Source organism: Phaethon aethereus, assembly GCF_964289735.1.
Source record: "Phaethon aethereus genome assembly, chromosome: 4".
Taxonomy (NCBI): domain Eukaryota; kingdom Metazoa; phylum Chordata; class Aves; order Phaethontiformes; family Phaethontidae; genus Phaethon; species Phaethon aethereus.
This window is the reverse complement of record NC_138578.1, coordinates 29086604-29104051: the sequence shown is the minus strand read 5'-3', so window position 1 is coordinate 29104051 and position 17448 is coordinate 29086604. Positions and strand designations below refer to the sequence as shown.

Genomic DNA, 17448 nt, shown 5'->3' with positions numbered 1-17448 from the left:
CTATTCAAGCACTCAGAATGGTGGGAGTGATCTAATGAATGAAAGTGCAGTGAGGTTAAGGGAACATGCTAAATACAATTTATGAGATGCTGTCACGATAGTGAGCAAGCATTAGAGGCTAGCATGAACAGGGGCTGTTTGTCAGAGGTTTGCTTGCATGCTTAAGGTTGGGTTCCGATTTAGGGGGGTATAATCCTTACATGTCACACTTCTGTTATTGAACAGACTCCGAATTTGGCATAGTGATCCCATCCTGCAGGAGGATTCTACTTTTTATAAATCTTTATGAAAAAGTGTACTACATAAAGCTTCTACTCCTGTAAGTTTCACTCAAGCAGAATTATTTTATAGACAGTCATTGATGAACCAAACACCATGTTCCCTCATCAGTTAGGTTTACAGACATTAGAATTTCCAAATACAGGAACCTCCTATTAAAACTACCCTGTTTAAGTAACAGAGTGCCTCTGTTAGCTGAGCACAGTAGGCAGAACAGGCACAGAAGTCAATGGCTGACACAATAACCACCAAGCACAGGTGGAAGAGAGAACAGCAGTGTGTATAGTAAGAAAAATGTCAATGTACTTGACCACTGCTAGGGGAAAAACTTACCGAAGTATTTCCTGCTATTTTTATCACTGTGCTGGAATTGCAGGCTATGAACCTTAAATACTTTTCAGGAAGCTTTCTTTTTGGCTTGGAGAGGAGGGCATATACAAAGGCACAAATACTGAGCTATAAGTAACCTATATACAGAGACACTCTGCAAATAATAGTTTCAGACATTTTTTGTTTAAAAGCATTTTTGTACATTTTTGTGTTGCATATTGAAAGTATAAAAGCTAAAATAGAATTGATTAATTCTTACTAATGCCAAAAATATCTAGACACATCAAATGTATTCCATACAGTATCCTGTAAACTGAGTTCAGTGAACTGTAGCATGGAAATCTGCAGGAAGGCATTGTCCACTTCAATTACAGGCACAATCTAACATCCTTACTAAAAAACGAACAAAATAAAACTTTCAGTTTCTGAGGGATGCTGTACAGACTCCATGCCTCAGAATGGAGCTGGAAATGACCTACTTGGAGCTAGTTACTTGTGCAAAACGTAGCAGAATAAGAAAGACTTGCTAGCATCTGTCAATACTAAACCCTAACTGATACCACAGCTGAAGGCAAGAGCAGAATTTTGATCAACAGAGGAAGTTTACTCCTGGCTTTAGGATAGTCAAGGAGAACAGCAAGGAAACTCTCTGGGAACAGGAAAAATCAAATGTGAACTATATTGCAACTGACTGTGCAGGACGCATCTATATTAAATAAAATGAAGAAAACCACATTTGAGCTCTTTGCTCCCCCTGGTGAAATACTTTGGCATGATATTTGACACAAGTGTTGCCAGTCACAACCATGATCCACAGCCGCACACAACTTGTGTTTCTGGAAAGACCCACAGGATCTGTGTGTACATGCTGAGGGTGCTAGTGCTGTCCCCCGAACGCTGCTTCCTCATGACACCTGCCTTCACACAGCAGCCCTTCTGAAGGCTCCTTTCACTTTGCACCACCTGTCTCAGCACTGCATTTTCAAGGCCGTTCATTTAAAGAATGTTAGTTTTCTGCATCAGAGGTAAAAAATGCCCTGGCAAATCTGAGAGGCCTCCACTTTCCGGTCAATCCAGCCAGCCACCTCTTGGAAAAATGAGCATTAACTGGCTGTATTTTTAGCAAATACCTGGTTTTCTTTGCTGCAGTTATACAGATGAAGATGTGAGAAGGACCTGATTATGGCATTTTCTCAGCCAGATGAATATTCAAGTTAGGACAAAGCAACAGGAGATCCCAGCTGACCCATGAATCTTGATTTGAGAAGAGGTCTGCTGCTACTGCATAGTTCCCCAAAAGGAGCTGAGGAAGAAAGGGGCAACTCTTTGCCACCTTGGTCTTGCCCTGTCAGCAAACCCCACCTGAGAAGAGCTCTCCCCTCTGTCCTACAGTGGCCAGCACAAGAATGTAGCCACTCTCAGTGGCTGAAGAGCTGGCTTTCCCTCCCCTGACATCATGTTGTGTGAAGGCTGAGGTATACAGGTGAGGAAGCAGCCATCCCAATCCCATATAACCCTCTCCCAGTCCTTAGAGCCTTCCCACAACCCTCATCCCATTTTCAAGCTCAGTCTTTTTTTCTACTAGCACCAGCAACACCTGTATTACCACAGTCCATGACGGACTCAGCTGTCTCTTTCAGCACATAAGTACCACTTGCTGTTTCTTGCAGAGCAGACAGTCCCTTGAAGGCACAAAGGAGTGCATGAGTTGTAAAAGAAGAACAGCAATAGGAAAAGGCAAGTTTTGGAACTCAAATGAGGAAAGAAGGGGAATCATCAACCCCTGGCAGGACTTGTTCACCGTGCATCACCAGTCTCTTATTCAGAAGTTGCATTCTTTGAGCTGTTGAACTTGTCATCTTATGGCCCATTTTCAACCATCAAGAAGTTATTCATATTAGTCTTCATTTTCTTCTATTTATATTCCATCTCATGACTCCACTCCATGCCTGAACAATTCTGATCCTTTCCCTGGCCTCACACCCACACATTTCAAGTAAGCATTGACTGCTAACTTCTCAGTGACTCACTGCCTGGCCAGCCTATTCACTGCATGTTTAGCTATTTCATCTCTTAAGGCACCATCAACACATAAAAATATTTTATAAAACTCCACCAGGGCTGTTTTTACAATGGCAGACATAACTGATACTTGTTTTGGTTCCCTCCAGAAAGATTACAGACATGCTGTGTTTACTCAACAGAAGTGTAAGGGCTGAAGGACCATATTCCTGTAGATGTCTGTCTTACGAATGTTCACAGGCCTCTGACACTTCTCCAACCTCAGCGCCTTCTTCATCCTCCTTGCTGTTTGTCTGAGCCTTCTGCAAAAGTCTTGGCCCTGCCAAGCCAATAACCAGGGCTCCAACCGGAGCGGTGATCAAGATAGCCAAGAAAGCTACTGTCAGTACATCCATTCCATACTTTTCCAGTTGCTCATCTTGATGACTTCTCGCTGTATCCAGGGCAAGGGAACCTATTGCAGCCTGGAGGAAATAAAACATTGCTGAGATGGAGCAAGTAACCTTTACCACTGAAAGAGGAAAAAAGGAACTAATCATCAGTCACCATTTAACGTAAATTTGACATTTTTAGTATATTTAACCCATTCATTTCTAGGCAGTACATAGAAAAGTAAATGTTTTATCACACCTATGAGAACAATTTTCACTTGGCTACATGTTGAATTTCCCAAGCTAATGAGTTTATCTGTGTGGTTCCCTCCTGCAAAGAACATTGCTTAGCTGTCATCTTATCCAAATTTCTGGAGAATACACAATTACAGAAATGGACCAGTATATTGCATATTACAGCTGTTAAAATGCCACACCTTGAGAAAGTGTCCCGACAGCAGAAGACCAGTAGCAGCTTCTGAAAAATTAATTCACAAATCTTGCAATAATCCTTGCCTGTTCTGATGATTAACTTCTGTTTGCAATTAATCATGCTATTGAGGCGAAGTCTAAATGACTTAATGATCACTGAAATAAAGGAGCAGGAATGCAGCCAGCCTGAGGCTTCTCTAGCAATACGGCTGTCAGACTATCCGTTACAAAAATGACTACAAACTGAAAACCCATCCTGAGCCTCCGGTGTGACTGTCCCTGCAGACATTTCATGTGGTGTAAGAGGGAAACACTTTTACCTTTGTTTTGAGAATTCTCTGAATCGGTATGCAAAGGCACAACAACCTGCAATAGCTGAGAAATAGTTAAACTTCCTACGATATAGGCGCAGTTCTCTGTCATTAAGTGTACAACGCAGGATATAAGCAAAAACACCTTCACACAGAAGGCTCTCCATGCACTTTTCAAGCAGACTTAGTACAGTTTAGAATACGAACTGTCCATATACTAAAGTCTGCTGTTACAGAGCTTGACCTTCTCCCTGTTTAGTGCTGTGCTAATTATGAGGAGCTTTCTAAGCACAACAGATCTAGCCTGGAATGAGAGTGATGTTGGACTGTTTACCTGGACAGTGGCTTTGGGAATCCATGCCAATGAGACAAATACTTTCTCTTTGAAATTAAACCCAGCAAAACACACCATCAGGAACGTTGCTGTGATTCGCACAACTAGGGCGATGCCCAATGTAGCAACACAGAGTCCTGCAACAAAGACAAACACTTCTCAGTACTTTTGTGCATAGATGCCCTAGGAGAATAATCCTCCTAAAACTGTAGCTTCACAGCGGGGTTGAGTTTTGTTTTTTGGGGTTTCTTTGGGCAGCCATAGTCTGCCTTGCTTTAGGTATCTTTACAGGGATTCTTTGGAAGCCAGTCATGAAAACTAGATAATGAATGAGTGATCTTACCAACAGTTTCAGGCCTAAGAGACAAAACAGACACTTCTGCTCCAATTAAACCAAAAAGAAAAGGTTGAAAGATATTCCATGCAACTGCGACAATTTTTTCTACTTCCCTCTGCAATGAAAACAAAAATAATCTGTAAATTCACAAAAATATGGACAAGTAGACACAACATTTAATTAATCAAAGGACAAAGTGAAAATGTATCATAAAGATTGGTCAGAATGGCTCCTCCTCCTTTGACTTAATACTAAAAAGATTCAAAATCGATTGTACAACTTTTGAAGGTCAGAGTGTGTCTAGCTCTGCTAGTAAATAAATGCTTGCTATCTCAAGAAGAGAAATAAAGACCACTGACGTTTGAACAGTAATAGAGCATTTTGCAGAAAGGAGGAAAATAAAGCATAGCTGATATTTAGTATTTAGGAAGAGGTAATTTGAACAGCTTTGCTATGAAGTGTCTGAGCCTTTGGGAACTGCTGCTTAAACATGTTCTTCCATTCGCATCTGAGCAGAGTCAGACTCTCAAAAGTTTCAGTCATGACCTAACTCCACTCATGCTGCACTCAGAGGCCTGTGGCCATGTCAGCAGAAGCAAAGTTAGACTGAACAAGTCTGGAAACCCATACTAGTAAAAAGTGTTGAACTTTCCAGCATGATGTACTGCACAAGGGCAAAGCCATCTTTTCTCCTTGTGTTTGAACTTTACACCTAACAATTTTCCTAAAACAACTGCTGCCAGGATAGACAGGAATCTTCCACTTACGTGAAAAGGTAGACATAGCATATCTAATAGCACTTATTTTTCAATTAAGTGGGTTCTACAATAGCAAATGAACCTTCAGGCTGGAGTGTGTGGAAAATATAAGTGCAGTGCTCTGTCACTTAATAATCAGGCCAGGGCCTAGACTTGTCTTGTCCTTGGTGTTCTCTCTGGGGCTGATCCTGCAACATCTCTTGCTCTTCATCAATGGAATGGTAGAGGACTACAACACAAAAACTTCTGTAACCTGAGAGAGAATGAAGTGGAAATATACAGACTTCTAAACATTTTTCTTTATTTGCCTCATTTCTCCTTGTTATCTCATCCTTTCCTGGTTTTGGGAAAAAAAAAAATTCTCTTTATAGATGTTAGCATTATTTCAGTCTGTTTACCGCCCATTTAACTGTTCCAGCGATAGGTACAATGTTCCTTGTTCTCTGTGGACAGTATTTGCCAAGTGACAGCATGAGGCAGTGGCCTTTGAGAAGCTCAGCAGGAAAATCTTGGTAATATATTGAGTATACAGTATGCAGACAACTCCGTATCTGATAAAGAGCTAAGGCATTTGAAATCAACATCCTCAAGGCCAAGCGGCTTCATTCACTGAACATAATTTAAACCAAGCATTTATAAGCTGCATATACTCTTAAGGTCCTTCCTTCTGAAGCTGTTTAAAAGCTTTTCAATAGAGAGCTTTATCAGCTGTAATGTCCTTAAGTACTTAAGTCCCAAGATGAGTTTTTCGTCTTTTAAAATTGGACAACAATGTAATACTTTTAAACAGAAACCATGGTTTCTTTTTTGTTGTTTTAACAAACCTTGAGATCACACTGAAGTCAGGATCTAGATGGGGATAATAATGTTGACTCTGCTATACCTGATGCCCTTTCCTTTCTCCTCTTCTCCTACTGCATGTCACAAGGCTACAGCTGTGGAGAGAAAGATGCCCTCAAAACATTGAGTGTAGATGGAATCAAGCAAAAGAGGCAGTGAGACATGCCAGGGTACAGAAATGCAGCAGGGCAGCAACAGTAAGAGGAAGCAGGCTTAGCAGCTAACAGTAAGTGACTAAAAAGCAGTCTTTTGTATGGTTTTTATATGTCTTCATATCACCATTTATTGTGGACATCTTGCTCTCTAATTTATCCATAATACACTGGCTGGGATTTGGGAAAGATGAGAGAGCATGGTTAATTACTGTTTTCCATTTCACCCCCCAAAACCCCAGGGAACAAAAGCTCAGGGTATTCAGGCCATGCGTACAACTGTATTTGGGCACCTGTTTGTAAATCTTACCATAAAGTGACTGTGTAAGCTTACAGACACTCACAGAGCGGGGACTAAAGCTTTGGATTCCTAGTCAAATGCCTTGACAACTAAGTCTCCTTTATATGGCTTAAGATGTCTAACAAAAGCTTGTAAGCTTTTCTCTGTCAGTATGTTAGGACTCTGTATCAATATATATTCACATACATGGTAACTTTCTGTGATGCTAAATGTTAAAGACTTTGTAAACAAACAGAGAATGTTTTTTTAATCTGTACAACACCTAAAGCTTCATCAATGCACCTTTACCACTCCTGGCAAGCTGTACATTCAAAGGAGTGCTGGTATGGTATGCTTCTTATGTAAACATTCACCTTTTCATCAGACCATCCCACACCTGCAACAAAAGCTAAGACTAATGTGCAGAGCCCTCCTGATCCAGGGAAGCCAAAGTAGATGCTGCCAAAAACAGCTAACATTGATAGCCCAAGTACAAAGTATGACCTCTTCCATGCCAGAGATGCCTGCAGCCAGGGAAAGAAACAAACAAAAAAGTAAATTGCTTTTAGAAATGGAGGAAAAAAGGTTACTGCTGTTAATTTTAAAAATAGCAATTTGAAAATAACAATTACCATTAACCACTGTGAAAGAATCAAAACTTTCAAGTGAGACTTGAACTATTCAGTTGAGTGTTTTGTCAGACATTAATTCCTAAGAAATTAAAATTTTGGAAATTTAGTATTTTCTTTCCTCTGCCTATCCAAGATTCTTACTGTCAAAAGGCTTTTTGTATCACAAGGAGCATGATGCTCTATTCTAACAGCGCTGCTTCAACTCTGTGATAACAGGATTTTCTACCTGTACAGTCAAGTACTGGAACAGTTTATCCAAGGAGAGGTGAAATCCTTGCCACTAGGTATTTTTAAAGGACAAGTCAAACATTTGACAGGGACAGTCTAATTTTATTTCATTTCACAGCAGACAGTTATATCTCTGCCATTGTTCCCCATTTCCATTTATCTGTTTGGCTCCTGTAACACACTTCTTATGTTATTTAATAAGAGGAAAATTTCATCCTTCTGAGGGCAATAGATGCTTTGCAAATTTACTTCAGTAGTCCAGAACATACCTACTTTCTTCCACAATTTTCTGTTCACTTAATGGCCTCTTGATAGTAAATTCATCTATCACTTTATACTTTTAATTTTCATTGAAAGTAACACATTCTCATTAGCATTAATGATATGCTGAATCACCTAAAGCCCACGATCTGTCTGCTTTACTCATTTTTAATCTTAGGCCTAATGGAAACATCTTACAGAAGTAAAAGTGTTGCACATCAAACTAACTGGTGATTATTTTACTGCCTGAAATAGGTATCAGACCCTTTCTCCTTTAGGTACTGAGATTGCTACCACCTTCAAGGAGAGCAGGATGGCCAGCTGGGTTCCAAACTCTGCATCAGGGAACACTATGAGATTGTATATTGTTGTTGTTGCAGTAAACAAGTAATCACCTATAAAACACATCCTCACTTGATAGGCTTTGCAACCTGGAAGCTGTTAGTGCTGTACACAGCTTTCGCCAAAAGCAGCTTCACATGAAGCTTGAAAATGAGTAACTTGAGTAACTTGAGAATACCATCCCTTAGCAAAGACTCTTTATTTTATAAGTGTGGTTTTTGGTGGGTTGTTTTTTTTTTTTTTTTTTTTTACTGGGTTTTTACCTGATCATGGCTTGGGAAATATCGAACAAACATTCCCAGAATCCCCCCAGCTGCTATGCCAACAGCAACCTCCAGCACTCCATGGAGCACACTGTACAGAGTAGAACCTATTTGGCAAAGAAAAATAGGCTCAGTAAGCCATACACAGACCCTTCATGCACAAACCACAGTGCAAACCTATAAGGGTGATTCTAGGACAGTGTCTGCTTTAAATTACTTGGGGATAAAGGGGCTCAGAAAGGAACCTATGACCCTGAAACAACTGGGTAGTGCAAGTTCATGCCAAGAAAGAATGCCAGAGAAGCCAGAGAAAGAGCCACAGCAAGAACATTGCCAAACCCATGGAAATTTGACAGTACTTATGCTGGGCATGCAGGCACCAGACTTGGCAAACTGAGGGAGCAGACAGGGAAAAATCTTCTCTGAAAGCTGATGTGACCCACAACTCAGAGCAGACAATGTTACACCAAGACTTTTGATCATGGGTCATTGCCCTCTCAATATTCACGTCCACGCATGAACTTTATAAGGAGATGTCATTAAGTTACAAACCAGTCAGTCATAACAGAGCACACATTCCTCAAAATATCACTGTTTGTTCTGGATTTCACTACGTGCAGATTAACCAGCATACCGGAAGAGAAAGCCATCCCAAGGCAAGTGTTGAAGCCTGTAATAGCCAGAATGTCATCAATGCTGCCAGCTGCCATTAGCAAAGTCGGGACACCTTTCTCTACCCCATATCCCCCAGCCTGTAGAATCAGCATTGAGGGAACCACCACAGCAGGGGAGACTGCACCTAGAACAAAACTGAAAACACACAGGTTCAGACTCTCTTAAGAAGAAAACACTGAACTAAACTTCAAAATGTTCTGACCCCAATTCTTTTAAAGTATAAACAAACAGACCTTTACATTAGGTATTTTTCCTTATTTTCCCCCGCTAAGTACAAGCAGGGATATTTCCATGCAGATCTGCAATCAGCTCTTACTTCCTGCTCAACTCAATAGTATTTAAAGTAAAGGGTTCCGCAGACTAAGACTTCAGTCTACGCTGCAAGCCAGTTATGCTCCCCTGATATATGCCTTGATTGTCCAATTTAGGAACCTGGTCTAGACATGCTTATGACTCATTAGCCCAGTTCCTTCTCATAAAAATCAGCGTGTGACAGACAAGAAGTTCATCTGTCTTGCCTCCAGTATATGGGTCTGGACCAAGTCCCCCAGTTTAGGTAGAACTCGATGGAAAAGGTTTCTTCTTCAAGGGTATTACTCCAGAATATAACATGCCATATCCTTATTCTTGACTTGTGACAGGAAGACTCTCCTACATGCATATCTCTGTGGGGAAATTCTGAATTCCAGCATGAATTGTGGTATCATTTTCTGTCCCTAAAAGCCCCTTGTGTTGTGGTTGAAGACTCGGGGATTGCACCATCCTTGTTCTTTCTTCAAGTGCCCAGATCACAAACATAGAAAAGCAATGATGCAAGTACTCCTCCAGAGCCTGAAAATGTGACCTTCAAATTAGCCACAGAGCCAGACATGAATGGCAACAAAAACAACCACAGGGGCTAAGCACAGCTTCCTAATTGGCATTAAACTGAGGTCTCTGCTTGGTACAGAGAACTAACTGCACTTGGACCATTTAACTGTAGCATGAAAACATGCACCTTTGTCATACAGGAGAAAAGAAAGTCCCTTACCCTAATATAAATCCCCATTGCCATGGCAAATGCATGAACAGATAGGCAAGAACAGCAGCTGCGCATGTTTCTGAGATGCATGGTCCAAAAGAAAGCCGTAAACAGACTGCTTTGAGTTTCTTAAGAGCCTGCAACATAAAAGCACATTCAGACATTAGCATCAGTACCCTTGGATTTATAGAGAGAAAACACATTTATGGTCTGATATGTTTTTTAAAAGAATCCCCTCTGAGCTGCAGTACAGGATATTACAGATTACATGGCCTAAGCCAGAGATAAGACTCAAGCACAACTGGGTTTGGATATAAAATTCTAAGTGTGACAGTGAAACCCACTGACTCTAGATTCAACAAGGTTCCTGCATGTCACAGGAAGGAGTGGCAGAGAAGTTTGTTTGGCTTTTTGTGCAGAGCAGATTAAGTATGAGAGGCTGGACTAGCTGGGATCCATTTGAAAAGTGCACCCTCAACACAGCTGACTTACAGTCACTTGAAGTCATTTGCTCCATCCACAAAAGATTTTTGCTATAATCCCACGAGTTGCATGACTGTGATGGAGCACATGTCCTCAAGATGTTCTGCTCACAAAATTCAGGAAATTTCTTTAAGGCAAGGGGGAAAATAGTCATAAAATCAGGACTGCTTGCCTACTTTACAAATCCAACTGCCAATATTAACATATGTCTATACAATAAAAACTATGCTTTCTGTAACACTCTAATTTGCAGATCTTCTACGACTGAAGAGTTAAATATTTTTAACAGAACCAATTATTCAATTTTTTTTGTGGGCTGTTGTATACTTTGCCACACACAAACGGCTGGTGCCATACCTGTGGATCAAGGCCGAGTCCTGCTCGGGTCAAGATAATTGAAAGAGCAATATTCCTCAGTGCTGCAGACCAGCGTAGGTTTATCTGGACAATGTCACTAATGAATGGAGTATTTCGGATTAGGAAACCAGCAAGTAGCATCCCTTAAATGAAAGCAAATAAGCTCCTGTCAAATTATTTGCTTTTATTGCACTAAAAGCTTGCACAAAGTTCTTAAAAATAGACACTATTTTATATATTTATGAGAGACAGAGAAACAATTTATGTTCTGAATTATTAGCCTTATTTTAACGATGGGGACTGAGGCATAGAAAGAGCACCATGTTTAACGCAATGAAAGTAGCCCAAGAACACCCTAGGTCACCAATGAATAAATCTGCAGGATGCTGACACATTGCTTTAGTGCGAGTCAACGGAATTCAGCTTGGTTCACCAGGTGCAGGTCACACTTACCATAAGCAGACACCTCTGCATCCTTAAAGATATTTTGCATGTTAGCTTCTTTTAACATGAAAAGAGGAAGATCATCTAATATTGTGTATTTATCTCAGGAGTTGGAAATTGTCAAAAATCCTCTTAGGTGTAAGAAATGTAGGTATCACAGGAACCATAATGCTGAGTTGATTGGGAAATATAATTTAAAACAGCTAATCATGGACTAACTTAGACATTTTAAAATGCTCTGGCAATATGACTCATGCAAAGAGGGGAGAAAAAAAAGGGGAGGAAACAGGAACTTGGTCTTATCCTCTATTTAAGCTGCTTGCAAGATCCAACCTTTTGCAAATATTAGCAAAACTGTCTAATCAGAGACTTCCTGCAAAGGTATTGGAACTGTAGCTCTGTGAGAACATAGAAAAGTACAGGAAAGGTTGACCTGCATATATAGATCTGCAGAGATTCATTGTAGGTCCTGATGATTCAAAGATACATTTTTGTGGCATAATTTTACATTAGCCACCTTAAGAAACAGGAAACCAAAAAAGACAAAAAGTGAACAAACGCTGTGCTCAGGTTGGCCCCAGCTTGGCGTGAGCCTTGGCTGTGGACTTCATTTGTCCTGGAACACACTAAGCTTTCCGACATTGCTCTTCCCACCACCTCCCGGAAAAAAAACAGTGGCATAATTAATCTGCAGTACCTCATGACAGTTATATCAGACTAGCATAATGATCACATGCTCTTTACAGTGTTTGCATGAGGTCCAAGTTACTGGAGCTACCCTGCTCTAGAAATCTACTTAAAGCAAAAAACTCCACCTCAGGGGATATCTTCACTGTTCTGCTCTGTGTTGCCTGCTGCAAAAACCTCTCTGCAATATATGGCTAAAATATACTATATGACTGTTTCAGTTGCAATTTCACTCCCTTTTTCCTGAGACAGAGGCTCACTATAAGGTGCTTAATTGCTGAGCCAGCCACATTACACTCAACTGCACCTAGCACGAGTGGATTAAAGGCATGTTTGAGTACAAGATTCATATTTTTAGTGTAAAAAAGAATATTAAAAAATATTGTCTATCTCCTCTGACTCATAGATTCCTCCAATTTTCCTCAAAGACTGGGGATCTCAACAGTGAACTCTGACCTAAGCAACTGCCAGGTGCTGTCATGCTTAAGTTTCTGTTGTTCAGTATTACCTGGCTGACAAGTTTCATGCTCAACTCATAGCCTTTAGATACAGATAGAGTTAAAAAAAAGCAGAATCCAAACAGTCAGAAGCTTTTTTTTTTTAAGGGGTGTTTACTTCAAAAGGGCAGACTCCCTGTGTGTTACATTCTGTATTCATATTATTGCCAGCATGCATGCCGTATGCAAAACTTCCCTCATTTGAATTTTCTCTCGCTCGTGAAACTAAGCAGTGCAAGAACACGCAGGGTGCCCGGACACGGCCGTATGTGAAGCTATCCAGCCCCCTGTAAGCAGTGCTGCTTGGGCTAAGTGCATCACCAGCTATGCAGGTTACTAAGTCACATCCGTGCACTACAAGCAGGTATTTGTAGCCTACTCTGCCATGAAGTTTTACTGTCAACAGCTTTACTCATTTACACACTAAGCATAGCAAGGGCGCAGCGTACAGCTGGTGAAGAACCTGGAGCTTCATTTTTCAGCTGTGCTGACATCACAGCACTTCACAATATTGCACCCATCTAAACAAACCCTCCTCTAGGAAAGAAGTCTGAAAAGGTTCCAATGATGTCAGAATAAACGTCATTTTCATCTCCCATTTCTATTTTGCATTTTTATGTAAAATAAGATGTTGATATGAAAAACAATATTATGATTGATTCAACATAACTCTTCAGAAGAATTACTCCTTGTGGTATATTTATTTTCTCAGATTTCAGTTATCTTGAGGTAAGGGAAGGAGAAGAAAAATTGCTTTGGATTACCAGTAGTAGGGAATTCCTGCAGTGTTTTGTTTGGAAAACATTTTCATTGTGTCAGATACATGCGAAACAGCTCAGCAATAATTTCCTTATGAATTAATTATTCTACTGTAACAGGTGGTCTAGATTAAGACTACTGTTTGGTGCTAGTAAACACAAATTTTAAGTAACTGTGAAAGGGGACTGAAGGACTATAACCTGTGAATTTGTAGGTTTAAAATTCTTTGGGGGCCAGAGAATTAAGAGGAGCGCTTTAGTAACATACAAACAATTTCACTTGAGCCAGCTGTGGGAATTTTGCACCTTCTCAGAGAGACCAGATAAGAGTCACTTCAAAAAGCTACAGATTTGGAGCATGACAGTTTGTCTGTTCCCAATCCAAACATACGTAGCATGCAGATATCACCTGACAGTTTAAACAATACAAGTATGTAGGAAGAAAAGAATGAAGGATATCTTACCCAGAAGAGCAGGGAGAGGGGGTAGTGTTCGTATTTTAATTAATCCAAAAATTTTACCTCCAATGACAGCAAAAAAATAAAGAAACAAAATTCCAAACAGATTTCCACCTGGGAGACACTCAGTCCCAGTGATGGACCAAACCACAGCCCAAACCAGGACCACGACTGCAACTGGAACAAAACAAGAAATATTTATATTTAATCATCTCTCAGGGACAACTTTCTTTGCTAATAGATCACATCTGTTTTTCTACTAATGAAAAAGGTACCATAACTTTCAGAAATAAAATCACTTACCTGAAAAATTAGTTTAATCATAACATGTTTAATTTTTGACACTCTCTAAACTGATGTTCTGATTTTACAGATGCTATAAAAAATCGTAACAGGAACATCATTAGGTTCTGAATGAGCCTTGGGCCACTGTGGAAAGCACTTGGTGCCAAACTTAAAGCAGACTTTCACTAACTTATCTTGCATTTGCTTATCTTCCTTCAGCTGCTTCAGAACTCAGTAAGAACCTGCTGCTGTACAGCGTCGCAGATCTTAGAGCTAATGACTGCAGCTACAGTCTAATTTTTAAAAGAATTTGAGTATAATTTTTTGAACGGATGTGCTTGGGCAATACATTGCTATCCCTGGGGAGAAAAAAAAAAAAATTCTGAGACGGTCATGTCTCTGGATAGTGCAAAGCAGTACAGGTACTTCCCTCAATACAGCAATCAAAGAGGGATAATACACAGGGAAAAAATCCTGAAAAATATTACAGGAACATTAAGTGAAAATATTATAAAATATGTGAAAATATTATGCTCTTTCCAGGTTCCCAAATCTGTTCCTACAGTTATCCAACAAGAACAGGCATGCACAGATATAAAAGCAGACGACAGAAGGAGAGGAAAAAATGTGTTGAATAAATCTCTCTTCTCATAATCGTAAGAAAATGTATCGTTGCATTTTCAGATTGGATTTTTCTTAATCTTATTTGAGGGTGACAGGTGGCAAAGGGAAGACCAGTATATTTCCAAACATAAAAGCCTAAGAATCCCAAGTGAGATAGCAGCTGTGGAAGCTTTCAAAGCCACAGGAAGTATCTTTTGTTAGGAAAAGTCTGAAATAGCCTAAGAATCCCAAGTGAGAGAGAAGACTGTGGAAGCAGTCAAAGCCACAGGAAGTGTCTTATTGTTAGGAAAAGTCTGAAATAACTAGTTAGCCAGGCATTCTTTTCTGTGAGCCTTCAGTGTAGGGCAAATCTCAAACTGAATGGGTCAGTTTGCCTTGCAGTTAGGCTTCTTGGCTTTAGAAGGTGGGGCTATTAAGGAACAAAAGAAGGTATCACTGCCTTAATTCAACAAAAAGTCCTCCAGTGTGCCCAAAATACCACTGTGTTTATAATCGTCTTAATGCTCTCACACCAAAATGAACTATCAAGATGAGAATTAAGAGGTCTTTCTTCTGATGAAAACAATTTGCAATGCAAAAACGTATCTACCATGTTAAACACAGAAGAGAGGATGGAGGAACAAAACCTATATATTCAAATCTTTGTTTCACCTCTTTTTTTTCTGCTAAAACATTAAAACAAAAGTGCGTTATGTAAAACATAGCTGTTTCCCTTCATTATTTTGCAAGGCCAGTGGACAGATATCATCACATCCAGAGAAACGAGTACTTCATTTGCCATTTCTCATTTTAATTAAACTCTGTCTTTCTTACATACCATTTGTCACTGTTTGGGCCAGTAAACCCTGAGGTGGACAAGTAAATATTTGCCTCCATGTTCTTGCAGGTGTTGAAGACCCTGCTATGGGTTCCGGGGGCTGCTGAGCACAATGATTCAAGAGAGCAGTTTCTTCTGTTTGTATATTCCCATCAGTACCTTTGGCATCTACTGTTGGTCCCTCCTGAATGAAAACAATGAGACTCTCTCAGAAGCAGCACCGTATACATTTGAAGTAGCGTATAAGACCTGAAATCAGCTGTGATGCACAAGATCCACATTGTCTACAGAAGACTAGATTAACTAAACAATTAGTGTAGGAATGGTTCAGCTTTGTACTACAATTTGGGGTTTTGGGCTATGTGTTTGTTTTTGCATGGCACAGAGAACTGCATATGAGAGACTGCGGGACATTTGCCTTTTTATCTGCAAGTGACAGGACTCCTGTCCCAGTACAAATAGCACCTGGTCAGCACAAATATCAGCATATTTGATGAAGAAACGATATTAACAGGCCAGGTTCAGCTTGTCTTGTGTACAAGCTAAATATGTGTTAATATTTTCTACAATTTTATAAGGTTCTGCTTCCGGAATGGATTTCACAATACAGTTAACAATTAGCATCATTCCAGTGAGACACTGCCTTTAATATAATTCCTAAATAAATTCTGTTGCAAAGCCTTGAACCAAAATAACAAGACATACTTATGATTAGACAAAGATGAAAGAAACAGAACACCTGGCCAGTGCAAGCATTACTCACATGATCCATTGCTGGAAGGCTCAAGCTGGTAAATCAAGGTAGAGATGAAGAAATACTACCCTGGGAGTTATTTCCTTGAAGAATGGTTCCTTGAAGCTGTTCTCTTATACTGATTCATCTACTTATCCATATTCATAGCCAAAGCACTTTTTGACCATTTTTGGATATGTTTCTCAATTTTAGGGTCCTTATTTTTGACAAGTTAATCATCTACCTTCCCTTATGATTATTCACCTTCATGTCAGCTCATTGTCATAGCATGGACATGGAATTCTTGCCTATACTGTGGTTTGGCCCTCCTCCAGTAATAGTTCCACATTTCCAATTATTTTTCTGTCTCCTCTCTCTTGATTTTGTGTGTGTGTGTGTGCGTGTATATATATTTTTTTATACACACACACTCCCTTACTCAGAGTCACAGTTGGAACACAAATCTTGTGAGCTTTCAGGATGGAGTTACTTATTTATTTACCCTGTGATTCTGTGATCACCAGCTATACGTGTGTATAAAGATACGCCATACAGAACTTATCTTTACAGTTAACACTATACATTTACTCTAAAGCGCCTTTCATGTTAAGAATTTTATTCTTATTTGCATTTATTGCAAATCTTTAAGGCCAGAGAAGTTTCCAAGAACACTGGAAATATGCATATAGAAGTTTAAAACTGGGGTTTCTTATTTTTATTAGATAAGAAAAGGAAGATACTCATGAACAACTTCCAGCAAGTGGACCAACAGGCACAATTTGAAACCAAAGCAGCCATCTTAACGTCCACATAATTCTCTTCCATAGCTGATTGTAAAATGTATGCTGATGCATTTTCCAATTCAAGCTGAAATTGCAACCACTGATTTCCAGCAATCCAACACACCACAGACTTCTGAAAACTGAACATTTGTTAATTGTAAGAAATTCCCACTGAGGAGACTTCTCTTTGTATTCCCTTCAGATGTAGGGATTTTAACAGGTGTAGGAGGAAAAAGGAAAGGAAAAGGAGGGTTCCCTCTGACTAAAATTGTACTTTGAGATTCTAATTAGTTACCTCACTTTGCTCATGCATGGGAATCATGCCATTTCTCTCACATATTGGTGGCTTAGAATCTTCACTGTCATTTACAATATCCTCCTTCACCATTGTTGCAAACCTAAGGAAAGCAGTAAAGACAGAAAAGTTAGAGAGAAGCAAGTAATGCTATTTTCCACATAGAAGACTTTTCTATGATGTTGTCTCCTTCCCTGTAGATCAGGTGAAAAAACCCTCATAGCCCAATTTGGAATCTAATGTTTTGTGCATGCTTATGTATGCTATACGGAAGAACAAGAAACAGAAACAAACAGAAGAACAGTATTAAGCTTAAAGTCAGGCAGTTAGAAAAGTAAAATAAGAAAATCTGAGTTTTAA

The 17448-nt window shown here is 39.7% G+C and overlaps 1 protein-coding gene across 1 annotated transcript; it reads right to left on the bottom strand.

Moving 5' to 3' along the window:
* Positions 1-2855: 2855 nt before the first annotated feature.
* Positions 2856-17181, bottom strand: LOC309404999 (sodium/hydrogen exchanger 9B2-like; the record flags this gene model as incomplete). Its single annotated transcript, XM_081999673.1, has 11 exons — positions 2856-3095; positions 4080-4216; positions 4423-4531; positions 6821-6970; positions 8173-8279; positions 8807-8982; positions 9878-10005; positions 10709-10851; positions 13559-13729; positions 15279-15462; positions 17089-17181. 11 exons carry the CDS (start codon positions 17179-17181, stop codon positions 2856-2858), a joined length of 1638 nt encoding a protein of 545 aa, XP_081855799.1.
* Positions 17182-17448: the final 267 nt, after the last annotated feature.